Source organism: Polypterus senegalus, chromosome 6, assembly GCF_016835505.1.
Source record: "Polypterus senegalus isolate Bchr_013 chromosome 6, ASM1683550v1, whole genome shotgun sequence".
Classification (NCBI taxonomy): Eukaryota; Metazoa; Chordata; class Cladistia; order Polypteriformes; family Polypteridae; genus Polypterus; species Polypterus senegalus.
In genome coordinates, this window is record NC_053159.1 from 112,437,427 (window position 1) to 112,456,497 (window position 19,071).

A 19,071-nucleotide genomic window follows, 5' to 3' on the forward strand; every position below is an offset into this window, starting at 1 on the left:
GCTTCCTTAAATACCTTGGCTATTTCAAACTCCATCCTGCAAGTTAAAAGAAGCTTGCCTCTTCCTAACTAAACATGCATGGTGCAAACGTAAGAGATGTTTAGCAGACATTGTAAGTGATACCTTAAAAAGAAATTAACAAAATTTTACAAAACGGCATTTATTAATTTAGGTATGTTTACAAGTCTTAAATTTCACGCCGTTTGGCTTGCTCTCTCTCTCAGGGGTGAGGATCGACCTGTTCTTAACTTAATTTTTTTTGTAAAAACTTGATTGCTTTGTATGGATTGCAATAAAATTAATAAAAAGGAAAAAAAAAATTTACAAAATGGCATAATCAGTATGTACATGCAGTACAATATGCATGGGTGCAGATCTATCATAAACATTGGTGAGAGGGGGGTTAAAATATTATACATTTCAACCCAAATAATAATCCAGTGATCAACAGCAACAAAAATCATCCATCCATTATCCAAACCGCTATATCCTAACTACAGGGTCATGGGGGTCTGCTGGAGCCAATCCTAGCCACCACAGGGCGTAAGGCAGGAAACAAACCCCAGGCAGGGCGCCAGCCCTCCAGAGAACAAAAATAATGATAATTCTTAAACTGGAGAAACATAGGAGACATAAACATGGCAAGTAAAATTAAAAGATCAACTATAACAGTATAGTTTGAATACATTGCTAAACACTAATTTAATTCAAAGTACTGTTTAAACATCTCTCAAATTGGCTTATAGTAAAGCTTGTAAATACTATCCTCTGCTTTTCACTACCATTAGTGTTTTAATGATTATACTTTTCACATTTGCTCCTGCTTCTGGCATTGATTTCTTTGAATTTTATGATTTATTAGGCTATTCATGTTAGTATAAGAGACAAAGTATAATGGAGATGGTTACAGTTTATGAGGCTGAATAGTAAAATTAAAATAGTACTGTCACCATCACTATAAGCTACCTGGCAGGCTGGTGGGTTAACAAGTGAGTTAAAATTCAAAATTGTTTATATCAGTGTTTCTTAAACTATGGGTTGTAACCATGTCTGTGATGGGTCTCCATTTAATTCTGTGGTACAATTAATCAAGTTTGTCCAAGTGCGAATTCTATATCAAGTGATAAACCACATACTGTTTATCATACACTTTGTGACAGTATAATATGTGAAACAATGCTGCATAACAGAGATCTTTAATTTCTGTAGCACTAAAATATAATTTGATTTCCCACCTTCCATCTCACAACCAGTGAAACACTCAGACTGAGAAGTCTGACAACAAAGACACATGTAAGAATGGGGGAAAGAGGAGGAAATGACAGACAAAATTGTGAGGTGAAGTGATCATGCCATAAGTTTGAAATGTCCAACTGAAAATAGCAGGTGCAGTTTAAGGACAAGTTTCGTGATTTTGTGTGGTGTTAGTCAATACAGTGAGGATATATACAGTATATAGTCCCGTGGTAGTGTTCTATGCTAAAAGAAGTTTCAGTGGTCATGGAAAACAGGTTGGTTCCTCATTACATGTTGGCCTTTATGGCATATGCTGAATCTAAATCTGCAACTGAGGTGCAAAAAGGACTTTGCATTAAGTTTAACATAATTTGGTGATGAAAAATTCCTTCTTGTCATACTATTTTAAAGTAGTTTGATAAATATCAGTCTACTAGTAGTGTGAAAGACGTGTTTGTCAGACTGCTGAGAACTTCCAGAACACTTGAAAATATCAAGAGTGAAACAAGCAGCAGACATTCAGCACAATATTAGTCATTAGAGTTTATCATTTTAAATTGGGCTGTTCGCTGAATTACTCCACAAGATTTATCCTGTCACCTGTGTAAAGTACACATATTACTTATATTCTTTAGGAATAATTTAGCATTTTCTGGTAAATTCAAATGTTAAATAGAAAATGGAGATTTTAAAACAATTTGAAAACTCATTTAGAAAAATGTACTGTTAATGGAGGAACTTATTTGAAAAACATTACTTGTAATATTGTTTAAGACAAGGTAAATAAGCTACATTGATTAATTTATTTTGAACTGCTTCATTCCTTTACTGGTACCATGAGTCAAATGACAAAGTTAAGTGACCTTTTGTGCTATGTTTTCAAAAATTGTAATACCCTTGCACCACACCCCGAGAAACTCTTTATTTCAGTTTTACTAAAGCTTAAACTTACCAATTTCACTGTCACTGATACACCTCAGAAATCTACTCATGTATTGAATGATAGATAATATTTCTTTTAGATTCAAGCCCCAGGTGCTCCCTGCATTGAGATTGATGTTCTCCACTTGCCCGTGTAGGTTTCTTCCGGTTATTGTGGTCTCTACCACAGTTGCACAGGTCAGGAAGTGATGATTCCATCCAAAGCAAAGGTGGTGGTGGGTGCCATTATCAGTCTTGATATGGCAGTAAAAATGTTACAGCCAGCCCTGCCAATAGTTATCAATGCACAGTCATACAGGATTTTAATCACTTGCAAAACAGAATTGAGGCATGCTTAACTACAGTCTGATTGTGGCCTCAGTACACATTTTAAAAAAGAAAGGTGGTAGAGCAGTTCTTTAAAGCGATCACATAAGGGAACCATTTTTCTTGTTAATGTTCAATAAAGATCCTTTGTTTTTTTAGATTAGTAACAGGCTCCATAAATAACCAAGAATAGGTAATATCAGATTTATAAAATGGGTTCCTGAGTTTAAAAGCACTCTTGCTGCAAACAACCACATTGGCTAAATTCATATTTGCTTGATCTCTTAGTATCCTGCTAGGTCACCTTCTGTAAATTAAAGAATTCTTATTTTTCCACATATTAGGAACCTCTTCAAAGCCCAAAGAGACAATTTTATATGCAAAGAACCCTTCATAAAATGAAATGGTTCTTTACTGAGCTATGGTTCTATGAGTACTCACAAAACTCAGCAAAGTGCCATTTTAGAACCTTTATTTTTAAAAGCGTAGGCTGTAGAGTCAGATTAGTATGAATTTTTCAATTCTTTTTTACCATTGTAACTTTTTTCTAGCATTGCTCCAGCAGGGTTGTACCACCATAGATGGCGCCTGTGGCGATATGTAGAAATTAGGAAAGTGAACGCCAATACCATGTGCTGACATGTGGTTCAAATCAAATGCTTGATTTTCACAATTCTCACAATGTGCTGAGGAATAGTAAATTGTGTTGTGTAAAATTGTAAAGTTTTAAAATGAAAACATTTCTCACGATTGTTAAAAGTATATAAAGTAGTTAGTAGTTGTATTTCATTCTTAAGGTTTACACTTTTTATACTTTTTCATAATGTAAAAAAAGAAATCTTACACAAAAATGCCACCTTTACAAAAGATCCTGGGGCAATCATCTAATCACCCCATGCACTGGCTCTGGTTACATCCCAGCTGCTGCCTGTGTGGCATGCACATCTTCTGTCTGTTTTTATGTAGTATGCACATAAGTGTTAAAGAGTTGCCATGAAACTTTCCATGAATTGAGGTTCAGTCCCATTCCAAGTCTCACAGAAGTTCCAAGAGTCTCCCAGAAATCAGTGTCTTCAAACTAGTGATTTGCAATCACCCAGAATGGATATCAGACTAGAAATCCCAAAGCTGACAACAACCCTGATACTAGCAATTCCTAGAAACACCTGTGTACATCTCCCTGGTCCCTTTACTGCACACATGCCCCTCACCCAAAACTCAGTGAAATCAGTTTTGTGAGGGTTAAATGTCTGCCATGGGTAAAAGCAGTGCCTTACACCTATGGGCAAACACATTTAGAAAAATTCTAGTGTGTGCCCAGGGAGAGTTTCTCACCAGAACAATTGCTTCAGTATCACAATACCTGCGAGCAACATCAAAAATAAGACTTTGAGAAGGCCATGCAAAACTCATTCAATTAAGGAAATAAAGTTATAAATGAATGTACAACAAACAGTAGACAAAGGTGTTACCTTACTCGTGTTCAATTGATATCACAGCTGCATTTGACTTATAGTGTAATCCTGCTGTTTAGCATTGCTTAGGAAGAAGCAAGTAACCTGTTGCTTATGCATTTTCAGGCATATTTATTGTGATTTGAAAATAATCAGCTCATTATTTGTACTGCAATCATGCTTCCATAAAATGTGAGCTCCCCCATATCAAATTTGTCCTGTCTCCAAACTTGTTTACTGATCAATTTATATCCATTGTAGCGTTGGTGCTGAGCGCTGCAATGAATAGATTCTTTGCCCTTTACATGACTCTTTGAGGTGGCTTGCAATCTTTAAGAGGACTGCTCACATTTTGCCGCTCTAGTTGGAAAACCATGAGAATTTGCAAGCTTGCCATTTATATAGACCCCCGCCACTTGTGATGTAATGCCAGTTCATACAGTACATGAGTGACACATCCCTGGCTGAGGTAACATATCGGTGACATTACATAATTGTAATTTTTATAGCTACTACTAAAATGTTAAAAGAGCTATGTTTATTTTATTGATTAACTTAATAATAAATTCTATAATATTCTATAATATATTTCTCTGTGGCTTCACATACAGTAGTTTTTCAAATAACACACTATTTTGAACTTTGAATGTAAACGCAGAGTTGAAGCAGCATCTCTTAATGTTTTTAGAATATGAAAGAATAAAGTGTCATGGTTGCGGGTTGAAAAATTTCTCTCAGGTAACAGAGTAGGACAAATTAATAAACTATAAACACAGAAAATGTAATCTTCATGCATTTTGAACGAAGCATGTTATGCGGTATTTGACATAATCCGACTGTTTAAATCACATACCATTAAATTCTCACGAGAGTATGAGAGGCACTCTTTTTCTGATCGGACTATTATCTGGAACTTATCAATGCCCCTCTATGTTGAAAGATGGAAAATGTTAGTGTCCTGGAGCTGGCAAATAGAAAAAGCATCCAGCTATCATTTGAAAGAAAGCAGAACAAAGTGACTAGTAAAGCTTTGAACTATTTTCTTTGCGTTACTTTGGACAGTGCTTTTACTGACTTTGTTAAGTATACACCTTGTAAAACGTTTGAGATGGAAACACAAAGCCTAAGAAGAGATCTTGATAGTCTTGTAGGGCATCACCTGCAGAAACGTCAGACTCTAAGGACCTACCATTCACTGTCAGTAAAATAAGAACTGGCAGGTCACAACTATAAAATGATGTGCCTTGGACGTAAGACAAGGTAATTGGTATTCTATTTTAATAGCAGTTAAATTATAGAACTGCAGATAATATGTTAAACATTATTTTGGCCTTCACTTTATTACTATTTTTATTATTTCTTTTTTTTACTTTATTTATTTTACTGTGGGGCTGCTCCTTAAGGATGAAAAAAATTTAGAAGTTGCTTCGTCGGCCCTATGCAAAGGCAAGAAGCAAAACTTCCTCATTGTAGGGTCACAATATTTGAATATTTGATAAAAAGTTGTACTTACCTGAGCCTGTGACGTTTTGCACCCAGTCCTCTGCAGTGAGCACTGATCTGCTGAACCGAGCTCAAAGCACCAATCCATCATTCAGACATGACTAATGCCTCACTGCCGCCAGCGGGCTCACCTTCAAGTACATTAATTCTAACAGTATTGCTGTACCCTCCATATGGGGTTGCAAAACTCAAGCAGTTAACAGTAAACCCATCCATCCATTATCCAACTCGCTATATCCTAACTACAGGGTCACGGAGGTCTGCTGGAGCCAATCCCAGCCAACACAGAGCACAAGGCAGGAAACAAACCCCGGGCAGGGCACCAGCCCACCACAGTAACAGTAAACCTTTAAAGTTAAAGTTTAAAACCAACGTCAGTGGTCAATCAAAACACTTAAAAGTATGGGCAGTTGTACATACGAGCTATGTGCAAACACAAGTTACGTTGCACGATTTAACCAAATTTTTGGAAACAAGTGGTAATTGTTTCTTTACAGTAAATAAAAAAACTTGATTCTATATTCCCCTGATATTTCTGAATAATCTCCTCACAGTTTAAAATCTATATATATAATTCACTAAGGCAAGACACCCATGAAAAGCATGCCGGAAGGGGCGTGGATTCACTAAGCCGCCGATAAGTAAGACACCTATGGCGCACGCAGGATGGAGTCACGCCCACCAACTCCAAGACCATTGGATACGACGACAACTCGTAGAGCCACGCCCACCAACTCGGAAGCGACAACACAGAAAAAGCAGCGTCATTTATATTCGTCTGTCGTAAAGGCCACATGCTACTCCTACTCCGAGCCACGTTGACAGTTCATAGAGGCGTGTTTCTTGCGGAGGTGAATCACCATATGCAGTGTGTAAAACTGTTTGCGAGGGGTATCCCATGAGATCCTTAAAACATTCCTTTACAACTGAGGTTAAAACACAATGAAGTAAGCAGTCTTTAAAAACCGAGTTTTCGGTTACGACGCACGACCGCGTGCACCATAGCTAACTGTTTTACTCGCTACATACAGCAATTCGCATCCGCGACATACATGCGTCTTCTTAGATGCTCCTGCACTTTGTACACACCCCCCTCCCACCTCGCTACTACTGTGGTCGGGTGTCTTGGTGGATTATATATAGAAAGGCAGCCAAAACCGCACAGAGCAATGAAAAGTCTACGTGAGTCACAGGTGCGTCTGGACTGTGCAAAGACGACAACGACTCACGTGACAAGTTGGAGGTGGACACATGAGCAGGCAGTGCATACTGGACGAGAAATCAGCAGACTAGCATGACGGAGGGAGCTGAGTGGACATCCTTCTCCTCTCCTCCCGTTCCACCCTCCGCGCCTGAGTGCCGCACGGACGATTGTGTGTTGGTTCGTTCCCTGCATTGTTACAATGTTTTTTTTCTTGGTGATTTATTACATTACCGATTTTTCAATTGTTAATGATTTTTAAAAATCGGCCTGATTTTGCAGCGTATGGTACGCTGTGGGTTGGCTAGTTATATATATTGATATTTCTAGGTGACTTTACAAATGCTCTGGTATGTGAGCGTGTAATGGAACTCTGAAGAACTGACATCCAGTCTATGCTCAATCCTGCTTTTGTGGCTTGCATAAGATGTAGTAAAAAGACTGAGTACAATACATAGTTGGCTTTTTTCGTTTTCTTTATTAATTTTAAAATAATACACAACAGGGCTCAAAACAAAGATAAGTGTAACAGTCTTGTTGAATTAACAGAAAACAAAATAGTATGATGCAACAAAAATTTAATATGAGGTAATAATGTGTCTATGTATAAAAGACTGTTAGAAATATATTGAACTCTAGCATGACTAGGCTGAATAATGGATGGGCCCGTTTCTTAAGGGTGAAATTTTTGCAGTTTTACTCTGTTTGTTATATTAAGGGTCTTATTTTAATGAGAGAACATATTGTCATTATTTTTATGTTTGGTTCTTTTTTCTATATGTACAATTATTTCTTCCAGTGTAGGTGTGTAGTAGGCAGGAGCCAGTGCTACAGTATTGGACACCACAAAAGAAGCAACCATAGATAAAGTACCAGTTTATAGGGCACACACTCATTGCAAACCAATTTTTGTGTCACCAATCAACCCTAACATGTACATCTTTAGAATGTGGGGAGAAACCCATGTGAACCCATGAGAGTTTGCTTTACTAACTCCATACAGTCTTGGTCTGCACTGGGATCTGAAAACTGAGGACTGTTATTTTGTGCTTTTTTTATTAAGTAACAACAAACAGTTGACTGGTGATGTGAAATGGAAGTCCTTTGTACAAGTCTAGAGTCATCTAATATACATCTTAAACCTTTAGTGGTTATGGATGTGGTTACATACTAACTGAAGTGTATACAGGTGGGTTTGGGTACTAACTACAGCAGGTAGGGGTGGGTTTGGGTTTGTTTTTCAGTACCTGTGCAAAATAGAATTGGAACCATGACTTTATTCAGCAAGGTTTAATTCCAACTACCAATAAAGTTTTGTAAGGCAAATTAAAATAATATTAACCCACCACAGTTATTCTGCTATTTGTTCTACGGGTAGAATACACAATGATCAATAAGTTCATAAGTGGTCAATTTCACTTTTTTATAGTTCACAACAATAAATCCATCTGAAATCTAAAATCCATTCTATTTACACTGGTTATACCGTATTTGGTCTTAATAATCCCAGTTTAAGTGTTAAATAATTATTAATGTGCATCCACAGGGAGACATATATAATTTATGTGCACTTTTTTCAGCTTGTGCTCTTACCTTGTCAAGTTATACATTGCAAAAATGTTTCTTATAGCTGCAATAAAGTCTATACATATAAACTGTACAATACTATGAAGAAACAATGGCAAATTTTTATATATATTTATAAATAAATTTTCATATTTTTCACAATTGAGCTAATAGATGCAAATATTTACTTATAAACTCTTTTTTGTTCAGGATTTAGGTCACAAAGCTGGCTGTGCCGTATATAGTACTAATTAGTACTAGTACTAATCATTTTTAAATTGTACTTCAAAACATTTTTCCTTGTAATGATTTCAATATTTTTATTATTTACTCCAAATTTAGTTCTTGGTGATTTTGCAAAACGATAACAATCGTCATTCTAAAATAATATCCACTAGTTCTTTTTTTATTTACCACTTTTCACCTTCAGAAGTTTTTACTGCATGCAGCACAGATCATTTCCTCAAATGCAGAAATATCAGGAGTCCCTTTGTTTGTTTCCCTTTAACCCAGTATTTCTGGAGAGCACCTTTGAACGCATTTGTAATAAAAAGAAATTCAGTCAGAAAGTTACCTTATATTTGTTAAAAGAATAATGTGTTTTGATGTCGAGTAAAAAGTTGACAATCATATAAATTGTACCTCCTTGAGCTTTACAGTAGTGTGATACTGTATGTTGCAAATGAACAATTCCTTTTTTTGAACTTCTCAAAGTAAGATGTAACACACCCCAGTAAATCCTTAAGCCAGTGATTTGATTACTGAAGAAGAATGTGTTTCTGTGTGTTTTGCACAATATTGAGCTGAAGTGTGTTAAGCTAAACCACATCTTCACTCTCTCTATACTTTTTTGCTTGGGTAAACATTTCTCTTCCAGTTGCCCCCAAATTTCTTCTTTTCACTATCACAGCTTAATGCAATTGCAAGGTTAGCACTTCTTTTTGGAATGATGTCATGTTTGATGCATTCATTACACTAACCCTCTCCTATTTTTTAAATATATAAACAACTACAAAGTTTTACAAAGTAAAATCCTCTTCCTATTGTCTCTCATAGTTATCATAACATCAGTTTATTTTGAGTTGTCATATATTTTCCTACCCAATAAATCACTGCAGCTCCATAAAGCTTGCAGTACATTACACTTTCCGTATCTCAGGTATACAAGACAGTTACATGCCTCAGTGTGTTTACTCTGTAGCCTTGTATTACAGACTCAACAAAGTAAAATACATTAGAATATACAGTAAGGGTCAGTATTCCATTTGGGATGATTTCAAAGAGAACAATAATAGGAAGCAAGTTTCTTAATATTCTAAAGGTCTCCAACAGTATAATAAAATAGAACTCAGTACAGTTGAAGGCAAACCCAAAAAATGTTGCTAAGAGAGCCCAGCAACACCTCTATTAAATGGCATACAGATTATCAGAATTTAGAAACTTGTATATATGTGTATGCCAAGAAAGAGCACCGCAGATGCAATGTTTGCTCTGAGGATGTTGATAGGGAAGTTTAGAGAAGGCCAGAAGGAGTTGTATTGTGTCTTTGTGGACCTGGAGAAAGCATATGACAGGGTGCCTCAAGAGGAGCTGTGGTATTGTATGAGGAGGTGGGGAATGGCAGAGAAGTACATAAGTTGTACAGGATATGTATGAGTGAAGTGTGACAGCGATGAAGTCTGTGGTAGGAGCGACGGATGCATTCAACGTGGAGGTGGGATTACATCAGGGATCAGCTCTGAGCCCTTTCTTATTTGCAATGCTGATGGACAGATTGATGGACAAGATTACACAGGAGTCACCATGGACTATGATGTTTGCTGATGATATTGTGATCTGTAGTGATAGTTGGGAGCAGGTTGAGGAGACCCTGGAGAGGTGGAGATATGCTCTAGAGAGGAGAGGAATGAAGGTCAGTAGGAACAAGACAAAATACATGTATGTAAATGAGAGGGAAGTCAGTGGAATGGTGAGGATGCAGGGAGTAGAGTTGGCGAAGGTGGATGAGTTTAAATACTTGGGATCAACAGTACAGAGTAACGGGGATTGTGGAAGAGAGGTGAAGAACAGAGTGCTGCCTGGGTGGAATGGGTGGAGAAGAGTGTCAGGAGTAATTTGTGACAGATGGATATCAGCAAGAGTGAAAGGGAAGGTCTACAGGTCGGTAGTGAGACCAGCTATGTTATATGGGTTGGAGACGGTGGCACTGACCAGAAAGCAGGAGACAGAGCTGGAAGTGGCAGAGTTAAAGATGCTAAGATTTGCATTGGGTGAGACGAGGATGGATAGGATTAGAAATGAGTACATTTGAGAGTCATCTCAAGTTGGACGGTTGGGAGACAAAGTCAGAGAGGCGAGATTGTGTTGGTTTGGACATGTGCAGAGGAGAGATGCTGGATATATTGGGAGAAGGATGCTAAGGATAGAGCTGCCAGGGAAGAGGAAAAGAGGAAGGCCTAAGCGAAGGTTTATGGATGTGGTGAGAGAAGAAATGCAGGTGATTGGTGTAACAGAGCAAGATGAAGAGGACAGAATGATATGGAAGAAGATGATTTGCTGTGGCAACCCCTAATGGGAGCAGCCGAAAGAAGAAGAAGAAATATGTATACAGAGTACAATGTTAAATTTTATTAGCTTCTTTTGCACAAGATGAAGAGGAAGGGATTCCTTAGAAGTAAATTCCCACTTTTTAATGATGGAAACATTAAAGATTAGCAGACATTTAGACATGTGATTATGACTGCTTTATCTGTAGAGTAATATACTAATGTCTTTATGATAGCTGTTGTAGTAGTAGTATTGACATGTGTGCTGTGATAGTCTTATTTACATGTCCAACCAACATGCAGCATGTTATCATTCTCCAGTATCATGATTAACAAGAATGTATTAAAATACAGAATCATATTTTATATCAAGTAAATGTTTTTGAAAAGTGATGTCTATTACAGTAAAGAAAATCACTGATTTATAAGTAAAGGGAAATATTTCCGTAGGACATTGTATTTTTTCGGAATTTTCTTTATGATACCAAATTTTCTTTTACATATAAGTCAGTGTAGTGTATTGAATAAGATAACAGAATTTATGGTGAGCAGGCTCATTTCCCACTTCCAACTCACTGTGTAGTCATCACTTAACCTGCCCGTGACACAAATGTATATCAACATGGTTTCTTCCCTCAAATATAGTTTCTTCCTTCACAGAGACAATTGTTAGTCCAGGAGAAAATGCTTCAAATTCTGAACCTCCCTGATTCAGAGCATGTTAGTTAGAGTGCCTACTCAAGAAGAGTAATTTCTTTTGCAAGCACTCACTGAATGTAAACAGAACTGCTCTGCTCTGTCTGCACCTGATCACATAGAGGCATTACCTGAAACTACTTGTACACTTTAAACTTTTAAAAAAACTTTTTTTTAAATTAATTCAAGTCAGCTCTTTCAGCGAGTCACATAAAACAGGCTCTGCAATGGTGTAAATATTTTATTTAGTGACAAAATTGTTCACATGCATTTGAGTAATTCTTGTTTTGTAGGCTGTGTTTCATCATTATTGTGGATTTTTTTATAACTGATTTTTATTTTTGGCACTTCTTTGACCAGCTGCTAGTGTAATAAATGAGGAGGAGGTACTTTGAGAAAAGGGTATTGTCACTGAAGTCCTTTGACATTGTTGTTAAATTGTTCAGATTCACTTGTATCCCACCTGTCCTTTGTAAATATTGCATGTTAAAAGTGTCAGTAGTATTTAATAGGTGTTAACATGTACAAGTTATATTATGATATGTACTGTATATGAGTTTTTGTCTGAGAATGGAGCACATACTGACTACTGTTTTCAGGAAACCCAAAGGAGGTCATCTTTTCATGTCTGTGTTGTATACTGTATATTGTGATTAAACTAACATGAGATTGCAGATTTAGAGTCTAAACAGAAAAAGAATTGACAATGTCTTTCATGATGAACTCAATTCAAACACAAAAATATATCCTAATTTTTCTTTTTATTCATTTTAGTTTTGACCGCTCCTCCTTGTCCCGGAAAGAGAAAAAAAAGAAGAATGGCAAGAAGCACAAACGAGACAGGTAGCTATCATAAAGGCCTTTCTTGGATGCAATTGTTAATTTTGTCAAAAAAAGACATTTTTGAGTTACAGCTGCTGATTTTCAGTAGCTACAAGATCAATTAATTCACATTTTGTAGCAGTAAATGTGTAGTAAATGTGTCAAAGGAAATCTTCATTTTTTTATTTAATCTATCCTGTTCTTGTTATCAAATTCATTGAAACTGAATCAATTTTAGCCCTTTTGCACAATCTCCTTCTTATGTTGTGGTGTGGTTTTGAAATGAAGGAGCTATTTTTTCACTGATTAAAGTGCCTACTATACACAGAACATTAACACTAAAACAGAACATCAGGGCTCAAAAGCACAAAAGCAAAATGTCAAAAGGCCGCTGAAGAAAATGATTAACTAATATTCCAAAGGTATCCCTAATAGGTACTTTCAGTACTTTAGAAGTATGAGGATAATGAAGTGTATAGAAAACAGGAAGGGGGAGGTACAGAAAAAAAAATAGTTAATTTCACCTGTGAGAAAGTCAGTAACGTGCCAGTTGATTTGAGAATGTGACAAATTCATTCATATTCTTTTTTACTTACTCCCATGCTGCTATTTTTTACTAATGGGCACCATTAGAACTTTTCCCTGCTATTAGTGAAAGCAAACAATAAATAAGCCATGAGTAAGCCCGTGTGCAGCCTTTCACATACCCCAGAAGAGACAGATTTAGCTTACATATATGACAATGTATACAGTATACAGTGGGCAAAAGTTGGTTTACAGTTGTACATATGGAAGAAGACATGCAGGTTATGATTATTACAATATCTTTATTAACTCAATAGCTTTAAGACAAAGAAGAAGACAAGGATCCCTCTCAATGTAAAACCTGAAATTTATAGGGATGCAGGTCCAAGAACCATCTCATGATGCACAGATTTGACTCCTTGTTTAGGGCCATCCACTGTAACGGTGCATGGTCTGACACCAGAGGGAACTCACAGCCGAGATGGTAGTACCTTAGCTGTTGAATAGCCCATTTAATTGCCAGGGCTTCCTGTTCCAATAAATAATATCTGTTCTCCCAGTTAAATAGTTTCTGGCTCAGGTACATTATTTGGTGTTTAACACCATCAACATTTTGGCTCAAAACGGCACCAAGATCTGTGACAAAAGTGTCAGTCAGGAAGATAAAAAGGGACAGAAAAGTCAGGAGTCATCAATATGGTTGCTAAAGTGAGGGCCTGCTTAAGGTCATGAAATACAGTTTCCGTTATTTTCATCCCACACCACCTTATTAGGAGCATGCTCATTCATGAGATTAATCAAGGTTCTGGCTCTTTTGGAGAAACTCAGCACAAACTGGTGGTAGTACCCTGCTAACCCCAAGAAAGCCTGAACTTACCATTTAGTTACTGGATGGGGCCAATAAAAGACAGCAGAGACTTTAGAACCCTGCTCGAGCAGTCCCTCCTCCTACCAGGTACCCCAAATACTTAGTACTCAATTAGCCTCAAATATCATTTCTTACAGTTTATCCGGATACCAGTTTCACAAAATACTACAATACAATACAATGCAATTTATTTTTGTATAGCCCAAAATCACACAAGGAGTGCCGCAGTGGGCTTTAACAGGCCCTGGCTTTTGTCAGTCCTCCAGCATTGACTCTCTAGGAAGACAAGGGAAAACTCCTAAAAAAAACTCTAGTAGGGAAAAATGGAAGAAACCTTGGGAAAGGCAGTTCATAGAGAGACACCTTTGCAGGTAGGTTGAGTGTGTAGTGGGTGTCAAAAAAAGGGGTAATTACAATACAATACAAAGAACAGAACACAAGTAATCCTCAATACATTTTTATTACTATTTAATTTAATATTGTTTCTTTGTATCAGTATACTGCTGCTGGATTATGTGAATTTCCCCTTGGGATTAATAAAGTATCTATCTATCTATCTATCTATCAATGTAATATTGCAATAGAAATACTGTATTACAATTACAGAGCGGAATTCAACAGTAGATTATATTACATAATACGATTTGGATTTGAACTGAAGAACTGCTTGAACATGCTGCATGTGATTCTCACATGTGTGGGAATAGATGACAATGTCATCTAGGTAGGTGACACTATAGGAATTGTATGGCTGTAGCACTCAAACCACCAGACGTGGGAAGGTGGCTGGTGCCCCATGCAAACCAAATGGAGGACGTGATGCTGCCAGTGTCTGCTAGGAGTACTGAACAGTTTTTTTTTCTAGGCAGATTCCATTAAAGGAATTTGCCAGTACCCTTTCTTCATTTCAAGTGTAATCAAGAACTGTGCTCAGCTGGGATTAAGATGACGGAATAGTTACAAAAGTGTCAAGTGCCATCTGGCTTTGGGACCAAAATTATATGGCTAGACCAAACTTCGATTACACCAATGTCTAACATTTGTCTGATCTCAAATTCCACTTCTAATGTTTTTGCCTCTTGGAGTCGGTACTGGCACTTTCTTACATCTACAGTACTTCCAGATCAGTCACAGTGTCATATGCAATCACATAGATCCTACCTGGTTTTTCATCCCCTACCTTCGGGGCAGACTGAATAGCTGCTTTGTGCTCTATTCGTTGTTGGGTTGTCAAATTATAACCAAAATTTGCATTTTCCCAATGGATAAAGAGGAAATGTGGTTCAGCAGGTTGACATGGTAAACACGATTCAGTTGTGTCACTAAATAATCTACCAAACCTTTTATTTCTTTTATCTCATAGGGTCTTTGCCAATGAGCTAGCAATTTAGAGTGTGAGGTAGGGATAAGGACCATGACTCGATCGCCTGGATGGAATTCACGGAGGGTTAAAACTCGGCTATACAGACAGGCCTGTGCTGCTTGTACACATTCCATATTTTCTTTTAAAATAGGTTGAATTTTATTGAATCTATTGAAGTAACTGCATGATATATGTATTCCAGGATTTAGGAGGATGGAAGTGCCTCATTCTCCCAACCTTCTTTCAGGATGTCCAATAAACTGCGGTGTTGTCTTCCATGTAAAGGTTCAAAGGGTGAGAACCCCGTGGAGGCTTGAGGGACTTCCTCAAAAAATGCAATGGGAAGTAATCAATTGCAATTCCTTCCATCCTTGCTGACTACCTTACATGACATTTGTTTGAGCATTTGATTAAATCGTTCAGCTAGACCATCAGTTTGAGAATGGTAAACTGAGGTCTTTAGATGTTTTATGTGGAGTAACTTGGCCACTTCCCTGAACGTGCCAGAGGTAAAAGGTGTCCCTTGATCCGTGCAGACCTCTATAGGGATGCTAACACACACAAAGACCCCTACTAACTCCTTTGCAATGTTTTTTGAATTGGTTTGTCTCAAAGGGATAGTCCATGGATACTGTGTAGGATAATGGATGAGAACCAGAATATATTTATGCCCTCATGCTGAGAGTTCAGGCGGACCTACAATATCAATTTGTATCCGCTCAAAGAGATTTCTGTTAGAGGCACTGGTACGAGAGGAGCTTGGCCCTTCCTAGGAATTAATTGACACTCTAGGCATGAGGTACAAAAATGAGGACGAATCTCCTCATTTATCCCGGACCAAAAAAATATATCGATAGAACTATATTTGTTCCTGGGGGATATTTGGCTTTTTACAGAAGCTCTTTAAATAAATAAATACATACATAGATAGATAAATGGATAAATAAATAAACATACGCACTTTGATCTTTGAAAATTAAAAAGAAAGAAAAGTTTGTATATTGCTGCTGATATAAAGGATTCCCAATTAGCATCTTGACACACTTCAGCTGAATAATTCCTTGGCTGAAAGTACTGAATGTGTCAGAGAGACGATGTGCAGCATTGCTCTTTATGGCACTCAGTTTTGTTTTAATTCTCTCCTTGGCTACTACCTCCAGTGGGTCCGGAGTACATGCTATAGCTGATCTTGCCCTTTTAATTAATATTGAGAACGGACATTAGAAGTTTTTTGGTCTGGTAAAAGTCAATAACCAGTTGCTTGGTTTTGCTGATGGTAAAATGTAGACAAGAAACAAAGTTCTGTCCTACCCCCCTTATCAGTGCATCCCATAAGTGCAGAATCATCTGAGAATTTCTGCAAGTGACACAATCTAGTGTTACATTTGTAGTGTACAGAGTGAAGAGAAAGGAGACAAGACTGTTTCTTGTGGTGCTGCAGTGTTGGTTACATCTGTTTAAGAAACAGTCCTTGAATCTCACAAACTGCAGTCTGCCCGAAACACAGTCCGTTATGCAGGACAACATAGGCTTATCCACCTGCATATCTCTGAGTTTACCCCATAACAGGGATTGCTGGATGGTGTGGAAGGTGATGGAGAAGTCAAAAAACATAATCCTTATAGTGCTGCCAGCTTTTTCAGGTGAGAATAATCCTTGTGGAGCAGACAGATAATTGCATCCTCCACTCTAATATTTTTTGAAAGACCTATTGCAGTGGGTCCAAGTGGGCTACCACAACAGGACTCAAGGTCTTCAGGAATGCAAGAGATAAGCGCCACTAGTCTGTAGTCATTAGGTGAAGAAGCACCTACCTTCTTTGGAACAGAAACAATGCAGGGTGTTTTCCAGAGCAGTGGCACTTTCTGAAGACTTAGCGACAGACTGAACAGGTGACAGAGGACACCACAATGTTGGTCATCCCAGGTCAGGTCAGATCAGGTTGGGGACCATGCATTGGTACAGCATGTTGCCGCACCCACCACATGACGAAACAGCTCGGGATCCTGGTTGGCAACCCCCCAGGCAGACACGCAGTCCAGTCCCACCCTCTGGAAATGACCCTTTACCTCCCGCAAGCAGGTGTTACATGGGCATCCCCTTGGCCTGGTCCAGCCACTTAGGTCCTCAACAATGAAGATTCTGTGAGCCGGATCATCCTCTGGGAATCACGCCACATGGCCATAGTACCATAACTGATGCTCCCTCACAATGCAGGTGATTTGCCTCATTTGGGACTCCATGAGCAACCACTCATTCGACACAAAGTCAGACCACTGGTACCCAAGGATTCTCCAAACAAACACAGTACCAAAGGAGTTAAGTTTTCATCCATGTCTCTCAACCATATAGCAAGACAGGAAGCACCAGGACTCTAAAGACTTGGACCATCGTCCTTTTGCATAGATATCGGGAGGGCCACACACCACTTTCCATTGACCTCATGACTCCCCATACTCTTCCAATCCGTCTGTTGACTATAGGAAGAGTCACCAGAGACATGAAAGTCACTGCCAATGTCAGCTCAGGCCTTAAGAACTTGAGGACTGACTCCATCTGGTCCTGTACCTCTTCCTTTATGTAACCTTCCTGAGTTATCTCCTTACTTGGTCTTCAGTTATGGACAGTCCACACTTATTGCCAGAAGAGGACTTGTCACTGGCCATTTCCGTTCACGTGGTAGGAGTTGTTGTAGGGATGGTGTGGGGAGACCTGAGTCCTGCATTACTTGAGTCCCCATAATTATACACAGTCCATTCCAGACATCCATCATGTTATTCTAAGTGAGTCTGTTTTCTATTTTAGCTCTTTACACATCCTTTCCTTCACTTATATTTTTCTTTTGCACACACTGTAAGCCCTTCAGAGCCACTTTGTCACCAGAATTGAATGTTTTATTTTTCTTTAATCCTCTTTAGTGTTGGCCCAAAATGGATAACTAACCTGTCGCCATTAGGTTTTCGGGCCTGGAGTGACCTCTCGGGGCAGGGCGTCAGACTGCAGTGCTGTAGTGTCTTAATATTAATGTGTATTGCAGATACAAACATATGCAGGTTTTCACTGTAGTGGTCACTTGTAAATATTGAAGCTAATGAAACCTGCACTATGTTGCATGGTCAAATAAATTTTCAGTGCCTTAATAAAGGCTTAAAAAGAACAACATAAGGAAGTAAAATTAGGCATCATGTTAACAAAATTTACACAACAAGTCATTAAAATGTACTTTTTCATCTAGGAACTGTCTTAATCCATTTTTGCTTCATGCTGATAAAATGAACATTAGAGCTTAACCCTGTTGCTCCATCAAGCTGGTAATCTGGTTTGATCTGATGTCTAACAGAAATTCTAACTCATCCATATTTAATGGTGGTGCAGTGCTGGAAAGATTGTGAGAGTGACAATGAGAAACTGAATTAGAGGTATAGAAGAGGATTATGGTAATTATGACATATTTTATAATTGATATGCATGGCTGAGGTAGAGTATCCATATTTGAACATACATAGTTTTCATGGTAAAGACGTGCTTTTTCTTTTTTAAACTTAATTGTTTCAGAAGCTCAGGACTGTCCAAGCATGAAAACAAGTTATTTTACAAGTTATATAAAAACAACTTATCCACCTTTTGCATGTTTATAGTATTGGTAAGGACTTGAAGCGGCCATTCAGACACTATTCTGTTTAAAGGGCTTTAGTACCAGCAGTAAATGTTGTGTACCGATACCTCATCTTTGAACATCTTTGAAGCCCCCCAACACAATCTATCAGCATGCTCAAAACTATAAAGAAATCAGCGTAGGCGAAACTCCAAGGGGAACAACCCTTCACTACCCTGCTCTTTCATACAATGTAGGTATGTAGCACTCTGAGCTGACATTATTATTATTACATGTTATTTTACTATACACCACAAAAATAAGTGGACATATAAATATTATTTCTTCATCATTGTATTCATGATATGTTTGATTAGAATATGGCTGTGTGCTAAATTAAATAGAAACCCAGTTATAATTAATAACAATGTAGATTTTTATTTATAAC

The 19,071-nt window shown here is 37.9% G+C and overlaps 1 protein-coding gene across 5 annotated transcripts in view; it reads left to right on the forward strand.

Moving 5' to 3' along the window:
* srrm3 (serine/arginine repetitive matrix 3) overlaps nt 1-19,071 on the forward strand; it is a 474,513-nt gene that overhangs the window by 383,495 nt on the left and 71,947 nt on the right. For all 5 annotated transcript variants that reach the window (XM_039756801.1, XM_039756797.1, XM_039756799.1 and 2 more), the window contains one exon: nt 12,225-12,293. In XM_039756801.1, the coding sequence (XP_039612735.1) occupies nt 12,225-12,293 (69 nt within the window). The remainder of the gene's footprint in view (nt 1-12,224; nt 12,294-19,071) is intronic.